We start from the raw sequence: 19,331 nt of genomic DNA, 5'->3' as shown, positions 1-19,331 counted from the left end.
GCTGGCCAACTGGACCCTAAGCTGTAGACCCTCCCACCATAGGTGCTATAGTATCCTCACAGTAACTAGCTCAAACTGGGTTATGAGTTCAACCTAGTCAGGGAACACAATAGTCACTTTGTTGGTTGTTAAATTCACAGTCGTTCTCCTCCTTATATCCCGGGCAGTACGTGCTTTGCTTTTATTCTGTACTCTCTTGTTGTCTTACAGACTCGTCAGCCGGTATTTGTGCAACTTCTCCAGGGAGTGTTCAGGGTGTACCACTGTAACTGGCTTAACCCAGTTCAGAAGGCCTCAGTGGAGGCTTGCATTAAAGTACTCTCAGACGTGGGTAAGATACTGAGCTAACACCAATCACCAATCTTTTATTATTCCCGAAATGGGCATTTTGACACATGATAAATATAATAAATATAAATATCTACATTCTTACCTCTACCCAGCTAAAAGCAGAGCCATAGCCATCCCGGTGGACTTGGACAGTCAGGTGAACAACTTGTTTGTCAAGTCCAATAATGTCGTGCAGAAGAGCATCCTCAGCTGGAGGCTATCTGCGAAGAACACTTCCAGACGAGACTCCGGCCTGACTTCCTCCAAAGACTACAGAAACATCATTGAGAGGCTACAGGTCGGTAGCATAACATACTTTATTGTTTTCTTACAATTTCAGTATATTTATTTAATAACTTTTTTTTCCCATTCATTTTAATGTATTTAATATTTTACCCAGGCGGCAACCTCCGGTTCTGAGAAGTGAAGCCAAAGCAGAAGCGCCTTAAACCTGCATTCTCTCTAACAGCCAGCAGGGGGCGACTCCTCTGGTTGCTAAAAGAAGTCTGATTGTATAGAAGTCTAAGAGAAAATGAGCCTACTTCTCACTTGATTTATTACCTCAGTAAACATTGTAAACATGAGTTTACTCAATCGCTAGTTTCAAGTCTTCTTCAATACAGCATGATGTTCATAAATATAAAATAGACGATAAAGTAGGGGATGCTTTAGGGCGGGGCTACCTTGTGATTGACAGGTCGGTATCACGGCGTTGTCCAGTCTGGGAGGTGTCAGCGTATTCGTCTTACAACTTTAACCCTTTCACAGTGTGTTTTCAGTTCATGAAAGTTAATATTAACATTTTGGTCACCTAAAAATGTCTTATTCAGCATTCAGTTATGCCTAGCTCCACCCTCTGGTGTCACTTCTGGGTGCAAAAAAAGATGTCAACGGCCAAAAAACAAGATGTCGACGGCGAAAATGCCAAACTCAAGGCTTCAAAACCGTAGACCATGAACCAACGGGTGACGTCACGGTGACTACGTCCACTTCTTTTTGACAGTGTATGAATTTAACCAGACATCTCATCTAACAGCGAACTCTCAAGCATGAAGGTGGTGAGATGGCAAAATGAAACAAAGATAATAGAGAAACGGAAACAAGTAAAAACTCTGGTTAAAGAAAACACTGGTAAAATAATTGAGCTGGTTGATAAGCAACTGATTTCTGGATGTTCTTTGATCCCTCCCTGTCAGCTCAGCTGTGTGTATAAAGCAGGCCAGTTTATGGAGGAGAACAGGAAGCAGTAATGGCTTTCATGAAGTGCATTAGCAACACATCTGATGGCAGAGTGGTACGGGACATCATGTTCTCTCAGTCGTGGCAAGATGGTCATTTGTGCCTCAGTCAGTCTGGCAGAGAGGTGCTTGAATTGGAATAAAGAAGGTGCAAGTACTTTAAACCGCCAGCTGCACAGCATGCACATGCAGCTTTTGTTGGTTTTGATTAGATAGATGACATTATGAAAATATAATTATAATATAGCACACTGTATATAGACATGTGTACATGCATATACTGTACATTTCATATTTATTCCAGCCCTATTTGCACCGTTGCATTCTTGTCTGCAATTTACAGAAACACATTGACTTGTACTGTTTATAGACATTGTATGTTTGTTGTTGTTCATTCTTGCTTTTTATATATAATTATATACTTTTCCTTCACTGACTTGTACGCACATGATAGTTAAAGTCTGATTCTGTTAACAAGGATTAGAGTAAGCTCAGGCTTCCGCTACATCTTGACTGTAATTTGTATAGGGATCAAACAGCGTTGTGCGTACGTGTGGCATGTTGTTGTTGGTAATATGCCAAGAGTGCAAACAAAATACTGTAGAAATGATTCCTAATTGCGTCCTGTTTTTAGTCATAAGACGTGATGTTACACCCTATTTTCTTGTAATGCATGCATGACTCAGTATTCACTGGAAGTCTCTGACCTGTCTGGTTAAGTTCAGCTGCTATCTCTACTAACACAGGATGAGTCGTAAGGGTGCGGCTGAATCGTTAGAAAACATTATTTTCTATTAAATAAACAATTCCAATAGTGAGACCAACCCAGGCATAATGTTGTCACAGAGTTTACCAAGTAGTTTGGGGTTTTTTACTAACCCATTCCCAGGCAGACAGTAATGTAGTTCCCCAAAATAGTTTCCTTCCCATTTCTTTCTTGCCTTTATTTAAGGAACAGCATTTCTTAGAAAGTATCCTTAAACGTTGTTCAATGTCTGTTATGTCTGTTATGTCTGTTCTTTCACCTCCTAATATCCCTTTTTTTCTGCCCCTCACTAGACAGCCCACACAGTACTATTAATAATCACCACCAGACCAGCAGTCTTCACGATGCACCTTCACTTATTTGCATATTTTCACACTAATTATCAGCAGATGTGACAGGATGTGCATAGAGAAGTGGGACTTTGGTGGTTAGCTTTGTTTAAGTACAGTATGAAGTGTACTGGATGTGTCATCCTCTTTCTCACAGTTAATTTGAGGTTCGTGGCAGCTGGATTTCTTGGATGAAATATCTGATGTGGATGCACGTACAGAAGATGTTGAGAGATATGAGTCAGGGGCTGAAATGTTGTAATCTTTTGACTGCACAACAGACTACTTAATCTGAATCTCTTAATGATTTATTACACTTTAATATATGTGATAGCATATGTCCTATATTTTACATAAGAAAAATGGGCTTTTGATTTTCTTCATCACTTCCCTTGGATTCAGTCATGACTCCCCTTGTTATACATACTGTAGATATTATGTCATAAAAGCTGCATTATTAAGGCTGTTATGTCAACAGTAAGTGAGGATCATGTGTGGTGGTAAAACTGCAGTTTCTGGTCATGTCTGAGCTCTGTTTCTTTGTCTCTGTAGGACATAGTGTCAGCGCTAGAGGACCGTCTGAGGCCGCTGGTCCAAGCTGAGCTCTCGGTGCTGGTGGATGTGCTGCATCGTCCAGAGCTGCTTTTCCCCGAAAACACAGAGGCTCGCAAGAAATGTGAAAGTGGAGGATTCATATCAAAGTAAGTCTAAAGGTTAAATGGTCAATGGACCTGCACTTTTCTAGTATTCCGACCACTCAAAGCGCTTTACAATACATGTCAGAATTCACCCATTCACACACACATTCATACACTGATGGCAGAGGCTGCTAAGGTGCCAATTTGCCTATCAGGAGCTAATCTAAATACTCATTCACACACTGATGGCTAAGCCTTTGGGAGCAATTTTGGGTTAAGTGTCTTGCTCAAGGACACATCGACATGTGACCGGAGCAGCCGGGTATCGAATCACCGACCTTCTGATTGGTGGACGACCCGCTCTACCCTCGGTTAGGATTTGGCCCGCTGGTGGAGTTTCTCCGCCATGAGTGCACCAGAAAGCCTGCTGACTTTTCAAACCAATAGTAAAGTCATTTTGATTGAAAATTCAAGCAACATATTCACTTTAATGGATACATTAGATTTCCCATCAACCAAAAATTTTAGTTTTTGTACAAAATTAAAGGAACAGTGTCATATTTAGGTTGATCTATTTGCAGGAATTGAATACAATATTAATAAGTGTGTTTTCATTAGTGTATAATCACCTTAAACTAAGAATCATTGTGTTTTCGTGACCTTAGAATGAGTCGTTTATATCTACATACGGAGCGGGTCTTTATTCACGGAGCCCGCTGCCATGTTGTTTCTACAGTAGCCCAGTATGGACAAACCAAACACTGGCTCAAAGATATTCAGTTTACTGTCATAGAGGATTAAAGAAACCAGAGACAATTCACTTTTCAGAAGAAGTTTTTTTCTTAAAAAATGACTCAAACCAATTAATCGATTATCAAAATAGCTGGCGATTAATTTAATAGTTAACAACTAATCAATGAATTATTGTAGCTCTAACCATCACTAGCTATAGGTCTCTGAGAGCTCAAGAACATCTGGCCGGGTGTTGAAAAGTTTTCTAAATGCCCTCTGAATGACCCATTAGTGGTGGTTTTCTTTCTTTCATTTTCACTCCTTTAAGTGTGCTAGCAGGCCCTTATCCTCCACATCTGTTGTTCTGGGTTAGAAAAAGATCACTGTACGATGGGAATCAGCCAAAATAATTGGTGTTGAGGTGTTTCCAGTGGTGGAGTTAGGTGGTTGGAGATCTGCTGCTTTCATCGATCCATTTTTTTGTACTCACTTTTCCTTATCTTTTCCTGACCAGACTGATCAAACACACCAAGCAGTTGCTGGAGGAGAACGAGGAGCGTCTGTGCATCAAAGTACTGCAGACTCTGAGGGAAATGATGACTAAAGACCGGGGCTACGGGGAGAAGGTAGGACAATACCCTCTGTGTTCCTGTTTTTCATCATCTGCTTGTAGTCATGAACCAAGATCCACCCACACATGAGATAAAACACTTTACTGACATCTCAGGATGCAGTGTCCCTACGTCCCACTGCACCAAACGTACTGGAAAACATAAGATCAAAAAAACGGTGAAATAAAAGAAGAGGCTGAGCTCTCCTTGGTTGCTTCTGGAGCCTTTCATAGCACGCTGAGCAGAAAAGATCCATATCTATGTCATTAAGTCACTGCAACCCAGGCAGTTTATGAATACTGGTACATATTTAGTAAAACATAGATTCCCTCATGCTTTCTTCTCAATGTACCTTATCAAACAATAAGTCCAAATGATTTAAGTAACGAATATCAACATTATTAACACTATTAACATCACACATGCTTCAACTCTCCCACCTTTTACACAACATTTCTCGGTTACTAATGACCTCATTGGCTACTAATAATGAAACTCATCTTTAGTGGATTGCTGCAACTCTGTTAGATTACTTCAACAACAGTAGCAGTATGTTCTGGTTCGCTGGTTGAAACTCAGTCAACCACAGTCACAGTTAACCCCAACTAGAATTTAGACTTTGATCCATTTAAATTGAAGACATTTCTTTCATATTTTGATGCAATAGCTGGACAGCAGTGTGTTTTAAAGGTACTCTGGAGTTTCTCACCACTAGTAGTAGTTTTTATGAGCCCCTATAAGTCCCTGTTCTGTTTGCATGTCATGCGTGTGCAGTAGGTTGCACATGTAAGAGGATGCGGGCACTGCAAATAGTTGGTGATGGTGAAAGATAAAAGAGAGGAAAGAAGAAGACTGCTATAGTAAACATGGATGTTATTAGGGTTCATATGATTTAAAAAAAAACGTTCGCACCTTTTGCTTTGCAAATTTTAATGAGGAGGGAAATACATTCAAACGTTTGTTAAGGCTTCAAAAATACACACAATGTGTTTCAGTGAGAAACGCAGAAGGAAATATATTTCACCCTATTTTCCCATGTGTTTGTGTCTAACTGACTAATGGGGACAACAGTTTTTGAAATTGGTCCAGTATTGAGGGGTAAACGCTGTAACCGGCAGCCGTGAAACGACCTGCGAGGCCAGCGTCAGTGTATCGTTACGTCCACTAAAAGTGCTTGTTTTTGCCGTTGACAGGCTCAGATTGTTATTTTAAGTGTCTGACAACATTATGGAAACGACCCTACAGAGAAATGAAAAGTTGTTCTTACCTTTTGTTTGATCCGGCCTGTTTCTTATTGTCCAAGTGCCATCGGGCAGCAACAGGTCCCACTGCAGCTGGTTCACCGTCCTCTTCCTGTTGCCCCTCTCTTTCTCTCTCCTCGTCCGCTCTTCAATTTCTAGGAGATCTCCATCCGTGTACTCTGGCTCAGATAAATCAAAATATATTGCCATCGAATTCAAAGACCTCATCCACATTGTCAAAATCATCTAAATATTCAGCCGTGGCAAATATTTTAGACACTGAGCTACTAGCTTTACTCCAAAACAACAAACTCTGCCCAGCTGGCACTCCCGGCAACACGTCACCATGCAAGATTTCAGAACGAGACTTCTCCTTGAGCGAGACTCTTTCCATAATGTCAGACACTTATAATAACAATCAGAGCCTGTCATGGCAAAAACAAACACTTTTAGTGGACGCTAATGACGGTGCCAGCTTGCCCCGATATGATTACATGGCAGCCCATCGGGTAGCTGTTGTCTACAGCGCTCTCTCAATACTGGACCAATTTCAGAAAATTGTTGTCCCTGCTAGTCACAAAAACATGGGAAAACATGGGAAAATAGGGCCCTGGTTGAAAGATACCAACATTTCCCTTTAAACCATTAAGTCAAATTTAGTCCAAAAAAAGGTTTGCTGTGGGGTTGTTGAGGTTGGAAACAGTTTTGCATTTTCAACTTTATGTAAAGTGCCTATAAAAAGTATTCGCCCCATGAATTAATTCATGTTTTGTTCAACAACATTGAACCACAATGGACGCATTTACGATTAGGATTGTTGGAAAATTACTCTCATATGTCAAAGTGAATAAAGATCTGTACAGATCGTGCAGCCAGTTGATCTTAGAAGTCAAATAACATGTAGATCATCTATGGAACTTCCAAATACAGATGTGTCTAACCTCAATGAGTTGGCACATCCTGATTGCACCAGAGAGAGGCACAAGAAAAAGGCCACAAAGAAAGGATTTACAGGGCTCATCGCTGAGAAATGGAAATGGAGAAAGACACAGATGATCTCGGCTATTGTTGAAGGAATATGTGCTTAGTTTTAACAGACATACCGCCTTATATGCCTCTACTTAATATTGACTTAAAGGTGGTAAATACTTGCCACTATTTCAACATTTAAGTCTTTTTTGTTTCTCTTTAAATCAATGTCAAACAGGCTCAATATCATCTGTGAATTCAATATTTAAAACTATAAAACATGAATATAGGAGATTTTTAAATTATTAACATGCTATCCTTTCATTGACTTCACTAACTGGACATGCTGCGTGTGTGCATGTGTTTGTGACGAGCTTCACATTTTGCACACTAGTGACGGAGCTATAACTCACTAATCGAGCTCTACTAACTCTCTGCCCCCTATACTTTTTTTTTCTCTTGCAGCTGATTGCCTTTGATGATGAAATGGATGTGGCTGAGGTTGATCATTTTACTTACTATTGTGTTGTTTCATTTGATTTGTCTCCCACTAACACCGTAGACGTGCTTGTGCTGCAAGTAGACGTCCAAGTAGCATCACGTCCTCATCTGTGTGACGCCTGTCGGTAGCTCAGTCCATCCCTCTTCCCTGTTTTGTGCCTGTAAGAGTTGCTCCTGATCTCCATGTTAACATGAAGCACACTGCTAGCATGTGTAGCTCACATTATACATGTGTTTGTCTGTTGTGCTTGTATATGGTTGTATACTAACTGACTGTATTGGAGTGCACTCTAGAAGGAAAAAGTTAGTTTTTAGAAGAATACTATTTTACTGAATGCGTTCTGGAGAATGCAGCATTACTGCCTTTTTGCCAACCAATTGTACTACTTTTATTGATCCATTTCTCAGCTTTATGAAGTCTGTTTATAACAGAACAGTTCTACATCTTGCCTATTACAGCACCTATATGCAGCTAAGATTGCTCATCACAAATTGTGTGGGACTTTTGGGCACAGGAATTTCCGTGTAAAGACAGAGGGTGATTTCTTTTTAAACTTTTTTTTTCATCAAAACATTGTCACATACTCACACTGCAACAACCAGTTGGAATTTTTTTTCTCTTCATACTCGTGTCCCATTAAGGAGATGTGTACCTTCTCAGTCACACCATCTAATTTGTCATAATTGACTTGCTCTTAAAGGGACAGTTCACCCCAAAAATCTAAATCTTATGCTGCGTTCACATGGAATCAGGCAGACGGTAAACGGCAAACCAGATATCATGTTAGTGAACGAGGGCAGGACGGTAACGTTTCTTGTCCTTTACAACCGGATGTTACATAGCTCCCTCACACTGGAGAAAGTTGTTTGTGTTTGCAATAGAATATTAAGAGAAAGTTGCATTTAATAGCTACATGCATTACTAGAATAATTACATACAATAGTAGACACAAAATAATTTTATTTAATATATTTTATTCCATCACAATAGCAACATATCGCCATGCATGTTTTGTTTTGCTGTGCTGCCATTCCGACGGGCTGTTTGTTTGTTTTTCCTGTTCTGTCCAGAAGGGGTTGTCCGTCTGCTGTCTACCGTCTGCCCGATTCCATGTGAATGCAGCATTACTTGTAGTGCTGTTTATCAATCTAAATTGTTTTGCTGTGTGTTGCAGAGTGTTGGAGACATCGGCCGTAGAGATGTTTGCCTTCTCTCCAATATAATGAAACTAGATGGTAAATACTATTTGAACTACATGCTCAACAGCAATCTCTCTTTTCAGAAATCATGACCCGGTTACTCCAGATAATCCACAGACCTTTTGTTTTCATGTAGGAACTATTTTCTTTCAACCAATCTACGTAGTAGGCCCTACTCACCAACATCTGTGGCGCTTATAGCGACCGATAACGCCTATTTAATGGCCTGATAACAGTTGAATCGGGTGGCTAGCAGTATCGAGTACAGATGCACGCTTCCTTCTGCGCGGTGATACGGTTGGCGGCGGTAGTTTGGTAGAAAGAAATTAGTTCCTACTGTACATGAAACTGCACACAACAAGGTCTGTGGATTATCTTGAGTAACCGGGTTATGATTTCTGGAAAGAGCCATTGCTGTTGAATTTTGGCGCTTTGAGCACCACAAGCTGAGCGCCATCTAGTTCCATTATATTAGAGAGAAGGCAGACATATCTGTGGCCGATATCTCCAACAGTCGGCAACTCACATTAAAGCAATCTAGATCGATAGGTAGCACAACAAGTAAGAGGAAAAATGTGTATTTCTGATTACGGGGTGAACTGTCTCTTTAATCTTCAGTTGATAATCTTCATTATTGTTGTTTTTATTATTATTAATCAACATCTATGAGATGTTTCTATTTTTCTGGTCACTCTATCTACATGCCTCTCAGTTCACTTATGATGGATGGTGGTGCGAGAGCATATTCTAAGCCCTTTGCCACCATTACAAGAGCAGGTGTGAGTGTATATATAGCTGGGGATACTCCATCTACAGTAACCGTTCATAACACCCCCCGGTGTTGCTGGACTGCGAGCGGAGCGGTGTGCATGTCATGCCGTGTGCATTGCCAAAATATGTGTGTGGTCGTGACCTGTGGCCTTAAGGAAGTGGATGAAACAGGTTTCTCCTTTCTGTTTGTGATAGTGAGCAGATGTCACGGGGATTACGGGTGTGACTACTGAGGAACCGTAGCTCACATGTCACCGGTGACAAGCTATTAGTTTTGTTTTTAGTTTACTCTGTAGGAGTGATATGGGATATCAGGAAAAAAATATTCTCACAACTACCAGTAGATTTTGTATGAGTTTTAGGGAACTGTAATAACCAAAGGACCAAATTGTTTTTAACACCCACAGATCTTGAAAAAAGTGATCTATGCTTCAGTTTCCTCTCATCTGGACTGCTCCAGGTCTCTTTATTGACCAGAAGACAATCGCTTACTCAAGCCACTGGTCTTTTTCCATTTCTAGAACACAAGAGCACATGATCCCTCTCCTTGTATCTCTTCACAGAGTCTTTTGGTTGTTTCAACTACTTGTTTGATTACCAGGAGTGGCCAAGCCTTTTTTTAGCCTGGGCCCGTCAGCTCTGCCTGAGCAACTCAGTTTTACCAAATCACTGTCCATTTTCACATTTACCTGGAGCCCTTTTCATAGTTTGATCAGGTCCTTTTGCCATTTTACTCTTTTTTTAAACTTTGCTTTTATTGCTTTTATGTTGTCATGATTTTCCTATTTTGAGTATTTTATTTTTATTTAATCTTTATTTAACCACAAAGTCCTTGAGATTAAAATCTCTTTTTCATGGGAGATCTGACCACGATAGCACACCATTAAAAGGTTACAAAAATGATAAAATAAAGAGCATAAAAATAGAGCATGTTACAAACATACAAGGAACAACTGATATATAACACAAAGTCCAGTTTAAGAATAGCAATCGCACTCTCCAGTTATGTTGAATTCACACCAGGCAGTGGCAAAGTGAGGCTTGCCGCAATAATGAAATGTTTCTGTGGGAGGCATGTTCATGTGTTTCAAACGTGAAGGGGGCGGCTGTAAATCAGTGGGTGGAGTGGTCGTGGCCTTTAACCACAAGGTTGGTGGTTTGATCCCCGGTTCTTACGGTCTACATGTCAAAGTATCCTTGAACGAGACACTGAACTGAAGTTGCTCCCCGGGCGCTTTACAGCAGCCCACTGCTCCTAAAATACTTAGGATGGATAGGATAGGATAAAGACATAGACATTGCATGACAGCTCGCCGCAGGCCGCTGCTCTGGTTTGAATTTGGTGTTCCACATTTTTTTTTATCAGAGCTTTGAACTCTCCCAGAGAGACAAAATCATCAAGCTGTAGTGTTTTCTGAAAGATATAGTTTTATATTGGGTTTTCCATTGCTCTTTAAACAGTTGTTTTTATTGTAAAGCGCTTACTTAGTTACTTTATTTAGAAATTTGCTATAGAATTTGACGAAACAGGCCTATTTCGCTAATCTGCTATGTTGTTTGCTGGAGCTTTCAACCTTATTACAAAATCTTCATCAGCAGATGGAGCTTTTCAGATGAGAAGTCCCAAAGATGCTATTGGAGACGGCTCCTAACCTCGCATGTCAACAGATTAATCTCCATGATAACTTGGTAGAACTGATGATGATGACTGTGTAATGTGGTTGAAAGCTCCGGTGAAAAGCTACAGTAGTAAGTGAACCTTGTTTTGGGTTTGTTTGGCACAACACATATTAAGTCACACATCCTTCTTCTCTCGAAATCAGTAAATTTATCAAAACTGAAAGCACACATTGTCATTGTGAGAATCTGCGCCAGCAGGAAAACAACACTGAATACAGTCGACCGGCCACTTAATCAAGAGTGCGGTGAGTGCAAGGGAAGTGAACATGTTAGCTGGGGAAATGGAGAAATTGTCGGAAAGGGTCTTTCCAGAGTTGCCAGGAAGCAATATGCTCTCAGTTTCTCTGTTATGTCTCATGTTCCCTCCTTCCCTCCCTCCTTGTACACGCCGCTTGCTGCTGCAGCAGCGATGGAAATCCCCGGCTTCCACAAAAACAGGGCTGTTCTCGCTGAGACCGGCGCTTTATCTCATCATCTCTTCCCATATGCATCTGAAGAATGTACACATACTCCCCCACCCACCCAGCACATGCTGTATGTCACTCATTCATGCACACACACACTTAAATTAACAGCAGCGTACAATGCCCCGACTGACGGCTGGCAGCATGTGTGTGGATATCATTCAGATGGAAGACAGGGAGGCCAAAACCTCAACTTCCTCTTAGCAGGAGAAAGATAAACTGCCGTGATAGCTGTTATGTAAACCCAGCGTTTAGCCTGCTGCTGATCTCTGACCTACCCAAACACACCCAACTCCCACCCAAAGGTCTTTAGGAATGAGCGCAGCTGTCAGTTTCACTACTGTTTGACAGACCCCGTCATATTTCTAGTTGTGGCATGGCTGGATTATGTGTGTGTGTGTGTGTGTGTGTGTGTGTGTGTGTGTGTGTGTGTGTGTGTGTGTATGCAGGGGGAGTGATGATGGAGCCGGATAAAGCAGAGTGACGGTTCACCCATTAGCGGGAGGTTATCTCACTCTTCCAGAAATAGAAACGTGATAAAATGCGAGCCCGAGGAAAAAACAAGACATGACCGGCCTGCCACCCTCATTGTCGGGCCCGATCGTATCGTTCGCTGCATGTTTGTGTTTCCTTCATGTGCACGTGAGCTTCTTTTGTTTGTGAGATTGTGGGGGGTCGACGGGGTCAGACGAAGACGATGTCTTATTCTGGTGATGTAATACGGTTTGCTGAGGATGGTGCAGAGCACGTAACCCATACGTGTAGTTATATAAGGGCCTATTTCTATTCTTGTGTGGTGGTCTGTGTGAATCTCTCCATCTATCTGTGTTTGTATCCTCATTCTTGATCAATTCTTGTTTATCTCCAGAGATTTCTAGGTTATTGTTTCCTCTTATTACCTCATGCATTTTTTTTCTGACCACATCCCTGCCGCTCCTTTGACAAATATTATCCTTTTGTGCATTTCACTTTCACTTATTCAGCGGTGCTTTATTCTTTCTCTCCTGTCTGCCAGTGTTTGCAACCTCTCCAGCTGCCACTCCCATCAATAACTCTGCCAAACTGCCCTCAGATAGACTCCTGCTTGTCCTGGTTTGTCCTCGTGCCTGCTACTGTAGGTGAAGTCAGGAGACTCCGGGCTTGCTGTTTTTTAACTCGGTCAACAGGGGGAGCTGCAGACGTGCCTCAGCGGCACGCGGCTGCTGTCCCAGTTTCCTTAACTTAATGCTGCACGATTCCTGGGCTCCAGCCAGCTCTCAGGAAGCAGTTACATAAGAGCCAACAAATTTTCTTTCCCTCTTTTTTTTCTCCTCCGTTTTCCTGGAATTTTAAACTCTCCACTGATGTGTGACCTTCAGTGGTAATTGGCAATAAAAGTGCTGCAGAGATGTCTTTCAAGAGACAGTAGTGGTGCACCTCGACCTAGGCAGGGTAGGGGAGGGGGTGGCATGGGAAGGTTGGGGATTTTCTTTGGGTGGTGACGGTGCACTTCAGCCAACATCACACCTGTTAATTGTTTGAGGTCATACTGGCCTTTTCACTGGAGACGTGCTGTCTTTGATTATGAACATTTATGACTTCCCAGGTGAGGTGAGATGAGGTAAAGCATTAGTCACTGTTTTTATGATATGGCAAAGGCTCTCTGTTATGTTGTAAACAGAGGGATGGTGTCATTAGTGGCAGCCTCTCGAGGAAAGTGCAACATCCCCAGAGGAATGTACAGATTTTTCTGGCCAGCAACATCAAATGACTTGTAGCTGCCTAAGTTTTTTTTGCAAAATGCCCTGAATGTCATTGTGTTTATGTGTCTGTGGACGTTTTATCACACGTTGTGGGAAGCATAAAAAGGGGAACTAACAATTACGGGGTCAAGCCGTCCAGCTGATGAATATTTTTATCCGCCATAAAAAAAAAAACAGGCGAGCTGTTGACACTAAAGCAAAGGAGGTCAGATTACACATGTGGCGGTTCTCATATTCCGCCGGCAGTTAAAAATTTCGAGCAGAATTAGAAGAAGTTAGCGATGGTGTCAAATATAGCTTCGGTTGCATGCGTGATGCATCACCATTTTTCTGTGGAAATCAATGTGTTGACGTAAATAGGGGGCTTGATATAGGGAAATTCCTGTCCAGTTGCACAATGAATCAGCATAAACCAGCATGACAGTAAGGCACATCATGCATGCCCATGTTAGGTTGCATGTTTGTTGTTTAGTTTCTTACATCCGCCGCAGTGAAAATGTGCAAGTGTGTGTGTGTGTGTGTGTGTGTGTATTAAGTTATATAAACTTTGTCAGTTAAATAAGTCGTTAAGTTTCTTGAACAACTGGAATTTGAATGCCTTAAGGCGATCATCAAATATGATTTATTCTTTTTTTATTTCATTTTAAATTACAGTGTATGAACTTGTGCCAAGTGACTGTTCAGTCCTTTTATTTATGATTCATTATTTTGTTGACAATTTGCATTTTATTACTATTATTTAATCATCCTAATTGTATTTTTCTCAGACTATATAGCTGACATCAGTGAACTGTCATTACTGTAGCTACGGCAACTCACAAATATTGAATGTCAATACTTTTACTTCTGAATGGTTGAACCTGTTTTGTTGGTTCTGGTTTGGCAAATGCACTGGAAATTAATCGTTTTAATAACGCATATCCGTGAACATTTCCTGTGAAAGGATTAGTTGTACTTTTAGATTTTAGGGAAATGGGGACATTTGGTGATGACGTCATTTTATTTTTTATTTTTACCACTGTCGTATCGCTTTGTTTTTTGTTAAGACAATAAGTCATAGTCAAATATGTCAGTATTTAATCTGATCTGTATTCCATCAGGTCAAAATATCTGCTGGATCACAACTAATTCTTATGTGGCTTTTTATAGCAACCACGATGCATGCTAGGGTTTGAATCTACATAATAGCAAACTGATGAGTGTGCATATTCTTTTGCTTCTATCAGCCCCTACCATTCCTGTCATGTAGATAGACAGACGGTATCATTCTGCAACAGGAGGTTAACAGTGAACCACAGAATACTAAACACACCACAGTGCAGCGTTGTAAAGGTCTACTGTGGTGAAGGTCACAACACAGTTTCTGCTTTCTTGCTGCAGTAAGGTTCACGCTGCTTATCATCCACGCCGTCCCATTAGACCAGCTTCATGACAAAAACACATAACACGAGACACGCTGAAATCAAATAATTTCCTACATTACTGTAAGCAATCCATTATCACCAAGGTCTCAGAGAGCAACATGTTTTTGTCCCTTTCTTTTTTTCTCTCTGCCCCTGGCTCTCTAAGTCACGCACATTTATGATGTGTGGTTGTGCATGTGACTGGCAATCTTAGTGAGCAGTAGAAGGCCAGATTCAGATAAAAACATGAATATATATATAGCAGCATTTAGGGATTTTTTTAAGGGAGGGTGCTACTCCTTGGAGGCAGAAGCAACTAATTCAACATCTTCAAACTCTGACTAACATCATCCTTTTATTTCCAATCAGCTGGCACCTCCGCCCGAGCCGGAAGTCCCTGCCGAGGTGTGTTTAAGACCCATATTGGTCCACTGCCTGCTAATATGGGTCCCTGCTGATCAAATATCTGTCATATTGATATTCTAACTTCATCCCATTACAGTTGTGTAGTGAAGTCTTAAACATCTATTTGGCTAAATAGATAAGAGTCACATCCCATCCTTATGTTTTATCGCCCCCTTGGTGCATATCGCTCCCTCTGTGTAACTTCAATTATGCTACATTTTATATCAGCCATTTGTATGTATGTACCGCCTCCCACTTGTCCATCCATCCATCCATCCTTCCCTCTGTCCCTCCTGCCTTTTCGTTCCATCTTTCCTTCCACCTCTTGGTTTTTGAGCAAAGTCCAGTTTCCTGATCTCCTCTCCTCTCCGTGGGGTGGGTTGGGTTTAAAGTCATGGGTGAGGTGTTTTTCCATGCCAGATTGGTGCTTACAGTGTGTGTCAGTAGCTCACGGCTCCATTATGTAACCTGGACAGAGCTTCTTTTTTTTTTCTCCCTTCATTCTCATGGCTTGTGTTTCTCCCCCTCCGGCAGCTTGTCATTCTCTTATGTAAATAATTTTTGCCTCGGTGGCTGTTAAGTAATGAGGGAGGCTCTGCAGGCCGACCAAAGACTACCATGTTTGAAATTTCCCACACTGGACCGTCAAGAGCGCAGTGGTGGAAAGTAACTAAGTACATTTACTCAAGTATGGTATTTAAGTACAATTTTGTGGTACTTTACTGGAATATTTCCATTTTCTGCTACTTTCTACATTTCGGAGGGAACTATTGCACATTTTACTTAAGTTACTAGTTAGTTTTCAGAATAATAGTTGAAATAAAACACATACAATAAGCTTAAAAAATATGTCATTTGGTTTAATAATAAACCAGTGTAAATAAAGTAGTTGTTTAAGTTAAATGCTGCTTACACATTAATGAATCAGTATTAACAATCTATATTGTATAATAATATGCCAGTAAATGCCCTTTTTTCTGCAGAACGAGAACTTTTACTTTTGATACTTTAAGTACAATTCACTATTGATACTTAGATATAGAATAGAGTATTTACAATTACATTGTTGTTTTGGTACTTTTACTTAAGTGCAGGATCTCAATACTTCCTCCGCCACTGCAAGAGCTAGCAAAAATAAGCTATGAAATTCACTTTTTTTTCTGAATAATGAACTCTATTTATCCGATGTTTTAGAATGAGTATCCGTCCTCGCTTGCACGAAGCCTTGCATGACTTTGACTCAACCTCACGTCTTCCCTGACACAACCACTTCCCTCTTAACTGCATGATCTAATTTGCACACAATTTCCTGCATGCTAGTAAAGTAACTAATGTGCACTGTATTAACACCCTATTTTGTTTTCTAATTTCTTTCCCAAATTTCCTTTTCAACCCTTTTTCTTTATTTTTTATTCTTATTTGATTGCTTTCTGCTAATTCACCTCGCCTTTTTAAGGAGCTTGATCCCAACCAGCCACAGAAGCAACTGGAGGATCAGAGGAGGGTAGGTACTGAGTTTGGTTTGGTCCAAGCCTCCATCTTATTGATGGTTGACAACCCACTGGCCGTTGTGATGCCCTCCCAGTCCCACAGCTTCCACAGCATGGCACTCCCTCACTCCCCTGTCAGTTGTACGATATGTAACACGTGTGGCACATCAACGGATGGATTTTACTTTGGGTGTTCATCTCTTCTTTGACGGCGTGTGACATGTTTGGCCCGGAGGGGCCGTGTAGGTGACGCTGCACTGATTTACAGTACATCAAACTAATATGGGGAAACACTGAATGTCGGCATATGGTGAAATGGGAGAGGGCACGGTGTCGCCTTTGAACATCACTAAGGGTCAGAGGACAAAGGTCATATATGAAGATGCTGTGTCTTGACTTCTTCCAAGGGGGATGTCTTATTTGAATTAGCCTTCAATGCTCTGGCACTCTTACGCCTCGTTTCCACATAGCTCTGTGAACATATGCAAATTACCTAGAAGTTCATTCATTCCTATGGGAACCTCCAGGATCTCCGATGTGTTTGTGAAACTCCTCCTACCGTTTTTTTCGGTCCGTAATGTGCATCGACAGATTACAGCAGATTACGGACAGAGTGTATGCACAGTGTGCCTATGGAATTAGAGAGTTAATAAACTGATTTTATGAATGTAATACAGCTCTACTTATATATTTTTTTTTTCTTAATGAAAAGTTTGAAGGCATATTTAGCAGATTTGTGAACTATTTTGTTAAAAGACGTATGAACCACTATGCATGCACTCTGTTACACAGCTAGCATGCCGTAAAGAGATGCATTTCCTCGCGTTGAACACTAGGGGCGCAATCCGTATACTATACGGATTTACGGACACTAAACAACCCTGTGGAAACGAGGCGTTACTCTTACTTTTTGTGTATTTGTTTTGTACTTGTTTTAATTTATTTCTATTTATACAAGTTTTCTTATTTAATTGCGTTGAGTATCTCTAAAAGGAATTCAAAAGTCCTTTTTATAACAGGTTCTTCCAAAGACGTGTCCATGTAACCTTGTAACTTTTCACAGCCTTATAATGCAGGCTTTTTCATGTGGGACTTCAAACTATTAGTGCGATTAATTGTATTCTTGCGTTAAAATGCTTTGGTGTTGGGTTGCTACAGTAGCACAGTAACACTGACTCTGGCTTCCAGCTCCATTTCTGTGACGTGGTCACTTTAATTGGGCTTCACCTCCTAACATCCATTCTCACTGACAGGGCGAAGCTCTGCGGCAGATCTTGGTCAATCGATACTACGGGAACGCCAAACCTGGCCAGAGGAGAGAGAGCCTCACGACCTTCAGCAGCGGTCCACTCTCTGCTGGAGCGCCGGGGAAATCACCTACAGGTGTGTTTAACAGTCCAGTATCTGTCGGTCTGTATGGTTACGCTCATAAAGATAAGAGGAGATGATTCACTTTGGGGTAACCCGGTCAGTGCTGCAACAAGCTCAACACACAGCACAAACAAATCGAATACAAAAATTTAAATAGTTTAGTTTATAGCTACCAGCTGCAATATGTCAGGAACAGATTAGTTTAGTTATAAATAAATAAAAAAAACATGAGACCTTTCAGCTTTAGGCACATCATTCAAACTCTAACTAAACTAAAAGAGAACAGCTAGCCTAAATTGGAAACAATCTTCCCCTCAGTAGGTGTTTTATATGAAGCTTTCTTATCTTTCAGTCACTTGATGTCGAAGATGGAATCTGTTCAAAGAAAGAAGGCATCAGAACATTAGATATAAGGAATGATGATGATCTTCATGATCATCTAGTCAAATTGAAGATTTTACCCATCAGCATAGATGTGGAGTTTTAAAGGTGCTAAATTCGAAATTCAGAGCATATCTATGATTGAGGGATTGCCTCTACAAGGCTCTCAACATGGCGACGGCTGAGCAGCTAATGGTGTTAACAGCACGAACAATGTTAACCTGGGGGGAACCGGAGGGTGGGCGCTACGCTTCCGCAACGACGCCGTGGGTCAAAACCTGTGGGCTACCAATGCTGAAGTGCCTTAAACTTGCATTCTTTCTAACAGCCAGCAGGGGGCGACTCCTCTGGTTACAAAAAGAAGTCTGATTGAAAAGAAGTCTTTGAGAAAATGAGCCTATTTCTCACTTAATTTATTACCTCATGTACAATACTTGTAAACATGAGTTTATGGTCTTAATCGCCAGTTTTTCTTCAATACAGCATGATGTTCATTTAGTAAATTATGGTTCCATTTAGAGTCAGATTGACCATAAAGCAGGGGATGCTTTAGGGCGTGGCTACCTTGTGATTGACAGGTCTCTACCATGGCGTTATCCGGTCTTGGTGTTGTCCGTGTATTCGTCTTATAAATTTTACCCTTTTTAGAGTGCGTTTTCAATTCTTGAAAGTTAATTCACTTCGTATATACAGAGGGAGAGTGACTTCATTCTCTGCTCAGGTAGACATCACTCCCCTATATCTTTACATACCAAATAGTTGTTTGCTGTTATATTAATGCTCTGAATTTCTAATTTAGCACCTTTAACACTACAATACACCGTGCACAAATTCTTACCCATATAAGGCATTCTCTGCTTTTTTACTTTTTGTTACTTATTATTTAGTTTTTATGAAATATAAACTATTTTACAATCAGATGATTACACACACGAGTACAATCTCTGTAATCCAAAATATATATGTATTTCTAGGTGAAAAGGAAAGAAACCTATTTAAAATGGCACTGAGTAATCATTCGGTCAAAAGTTAAACTTTCAGAATCACTTCATATCATTGTATGACTTTC

At 40.8% G+C, this 19,331-nt stretch overlaps 1 protein-coding gene across 9 annotated transcripts in view; it reads left to right on the top strand.

Annotated features, from left to right (window-relative positions):
- itpr1b (inositol 1,4,5-trisphosphate receptor, type 1b) overlaps positions 1-19,331 on the top strand; it is a 122,801-nt gene that overhangs the window by 47,383 nt on the left and 56,087 nt on the right. For 3 of the 9 annotated variants that reach the window (XM_037770865.1, XM_037770858.1, XM_037770838.1), the window contains 8 exons: positions 211-331; positions 444-628; positions 3,216-3,364; positions 4,548-4,659; positions 7,320-7,355; positions 14,985-15,020; positions 16,477-16,524; positions 17,764-17,893. In XM_037770865.1, coding sequence (XP_037626793.1) covers positions 211-331; positions 444-628; positions 3,216-3,364; positions 4,548-4,659; positions 7,320-7,355; positions 14,985-15,020; positions 16,477-16,524; positions 17,764-17,893 — 817 coding nt within the window. The remainder of the gene's footprint in view (positions 1-210; positions 332-443; positions 629-3,215; positions 3,365-4,547; positions 4,660-7,319; positions 7,356-14,984; positions 15,021-16,476; positions 16,525-17,763; positions 17,894-19,331) is intronic. The other 6 variants (XM_037770908.1, XM_037770874.1, XM_037770847.1 and 3 more) reach the window with 3 other exon arrangements.

The sequence above is a fragment of the Sebastes umbrosus genome, chromosome 1 (genome assembly GCF_015220745.1).
Source record: "Sebastes umbrosus isolate fSebUmb1 chromosome 1, fSebUmb1.pri, whole genome shotgun sequence".
NCBI lineage: Eukaryota > Metazoa > Chordata > Actinopteri > Perciformes > Sebastidae > Sebastes > Sebastes umbrosus.
This window is presented reverse-complemented; position numbering and strand designations above follow the sequence as displayed.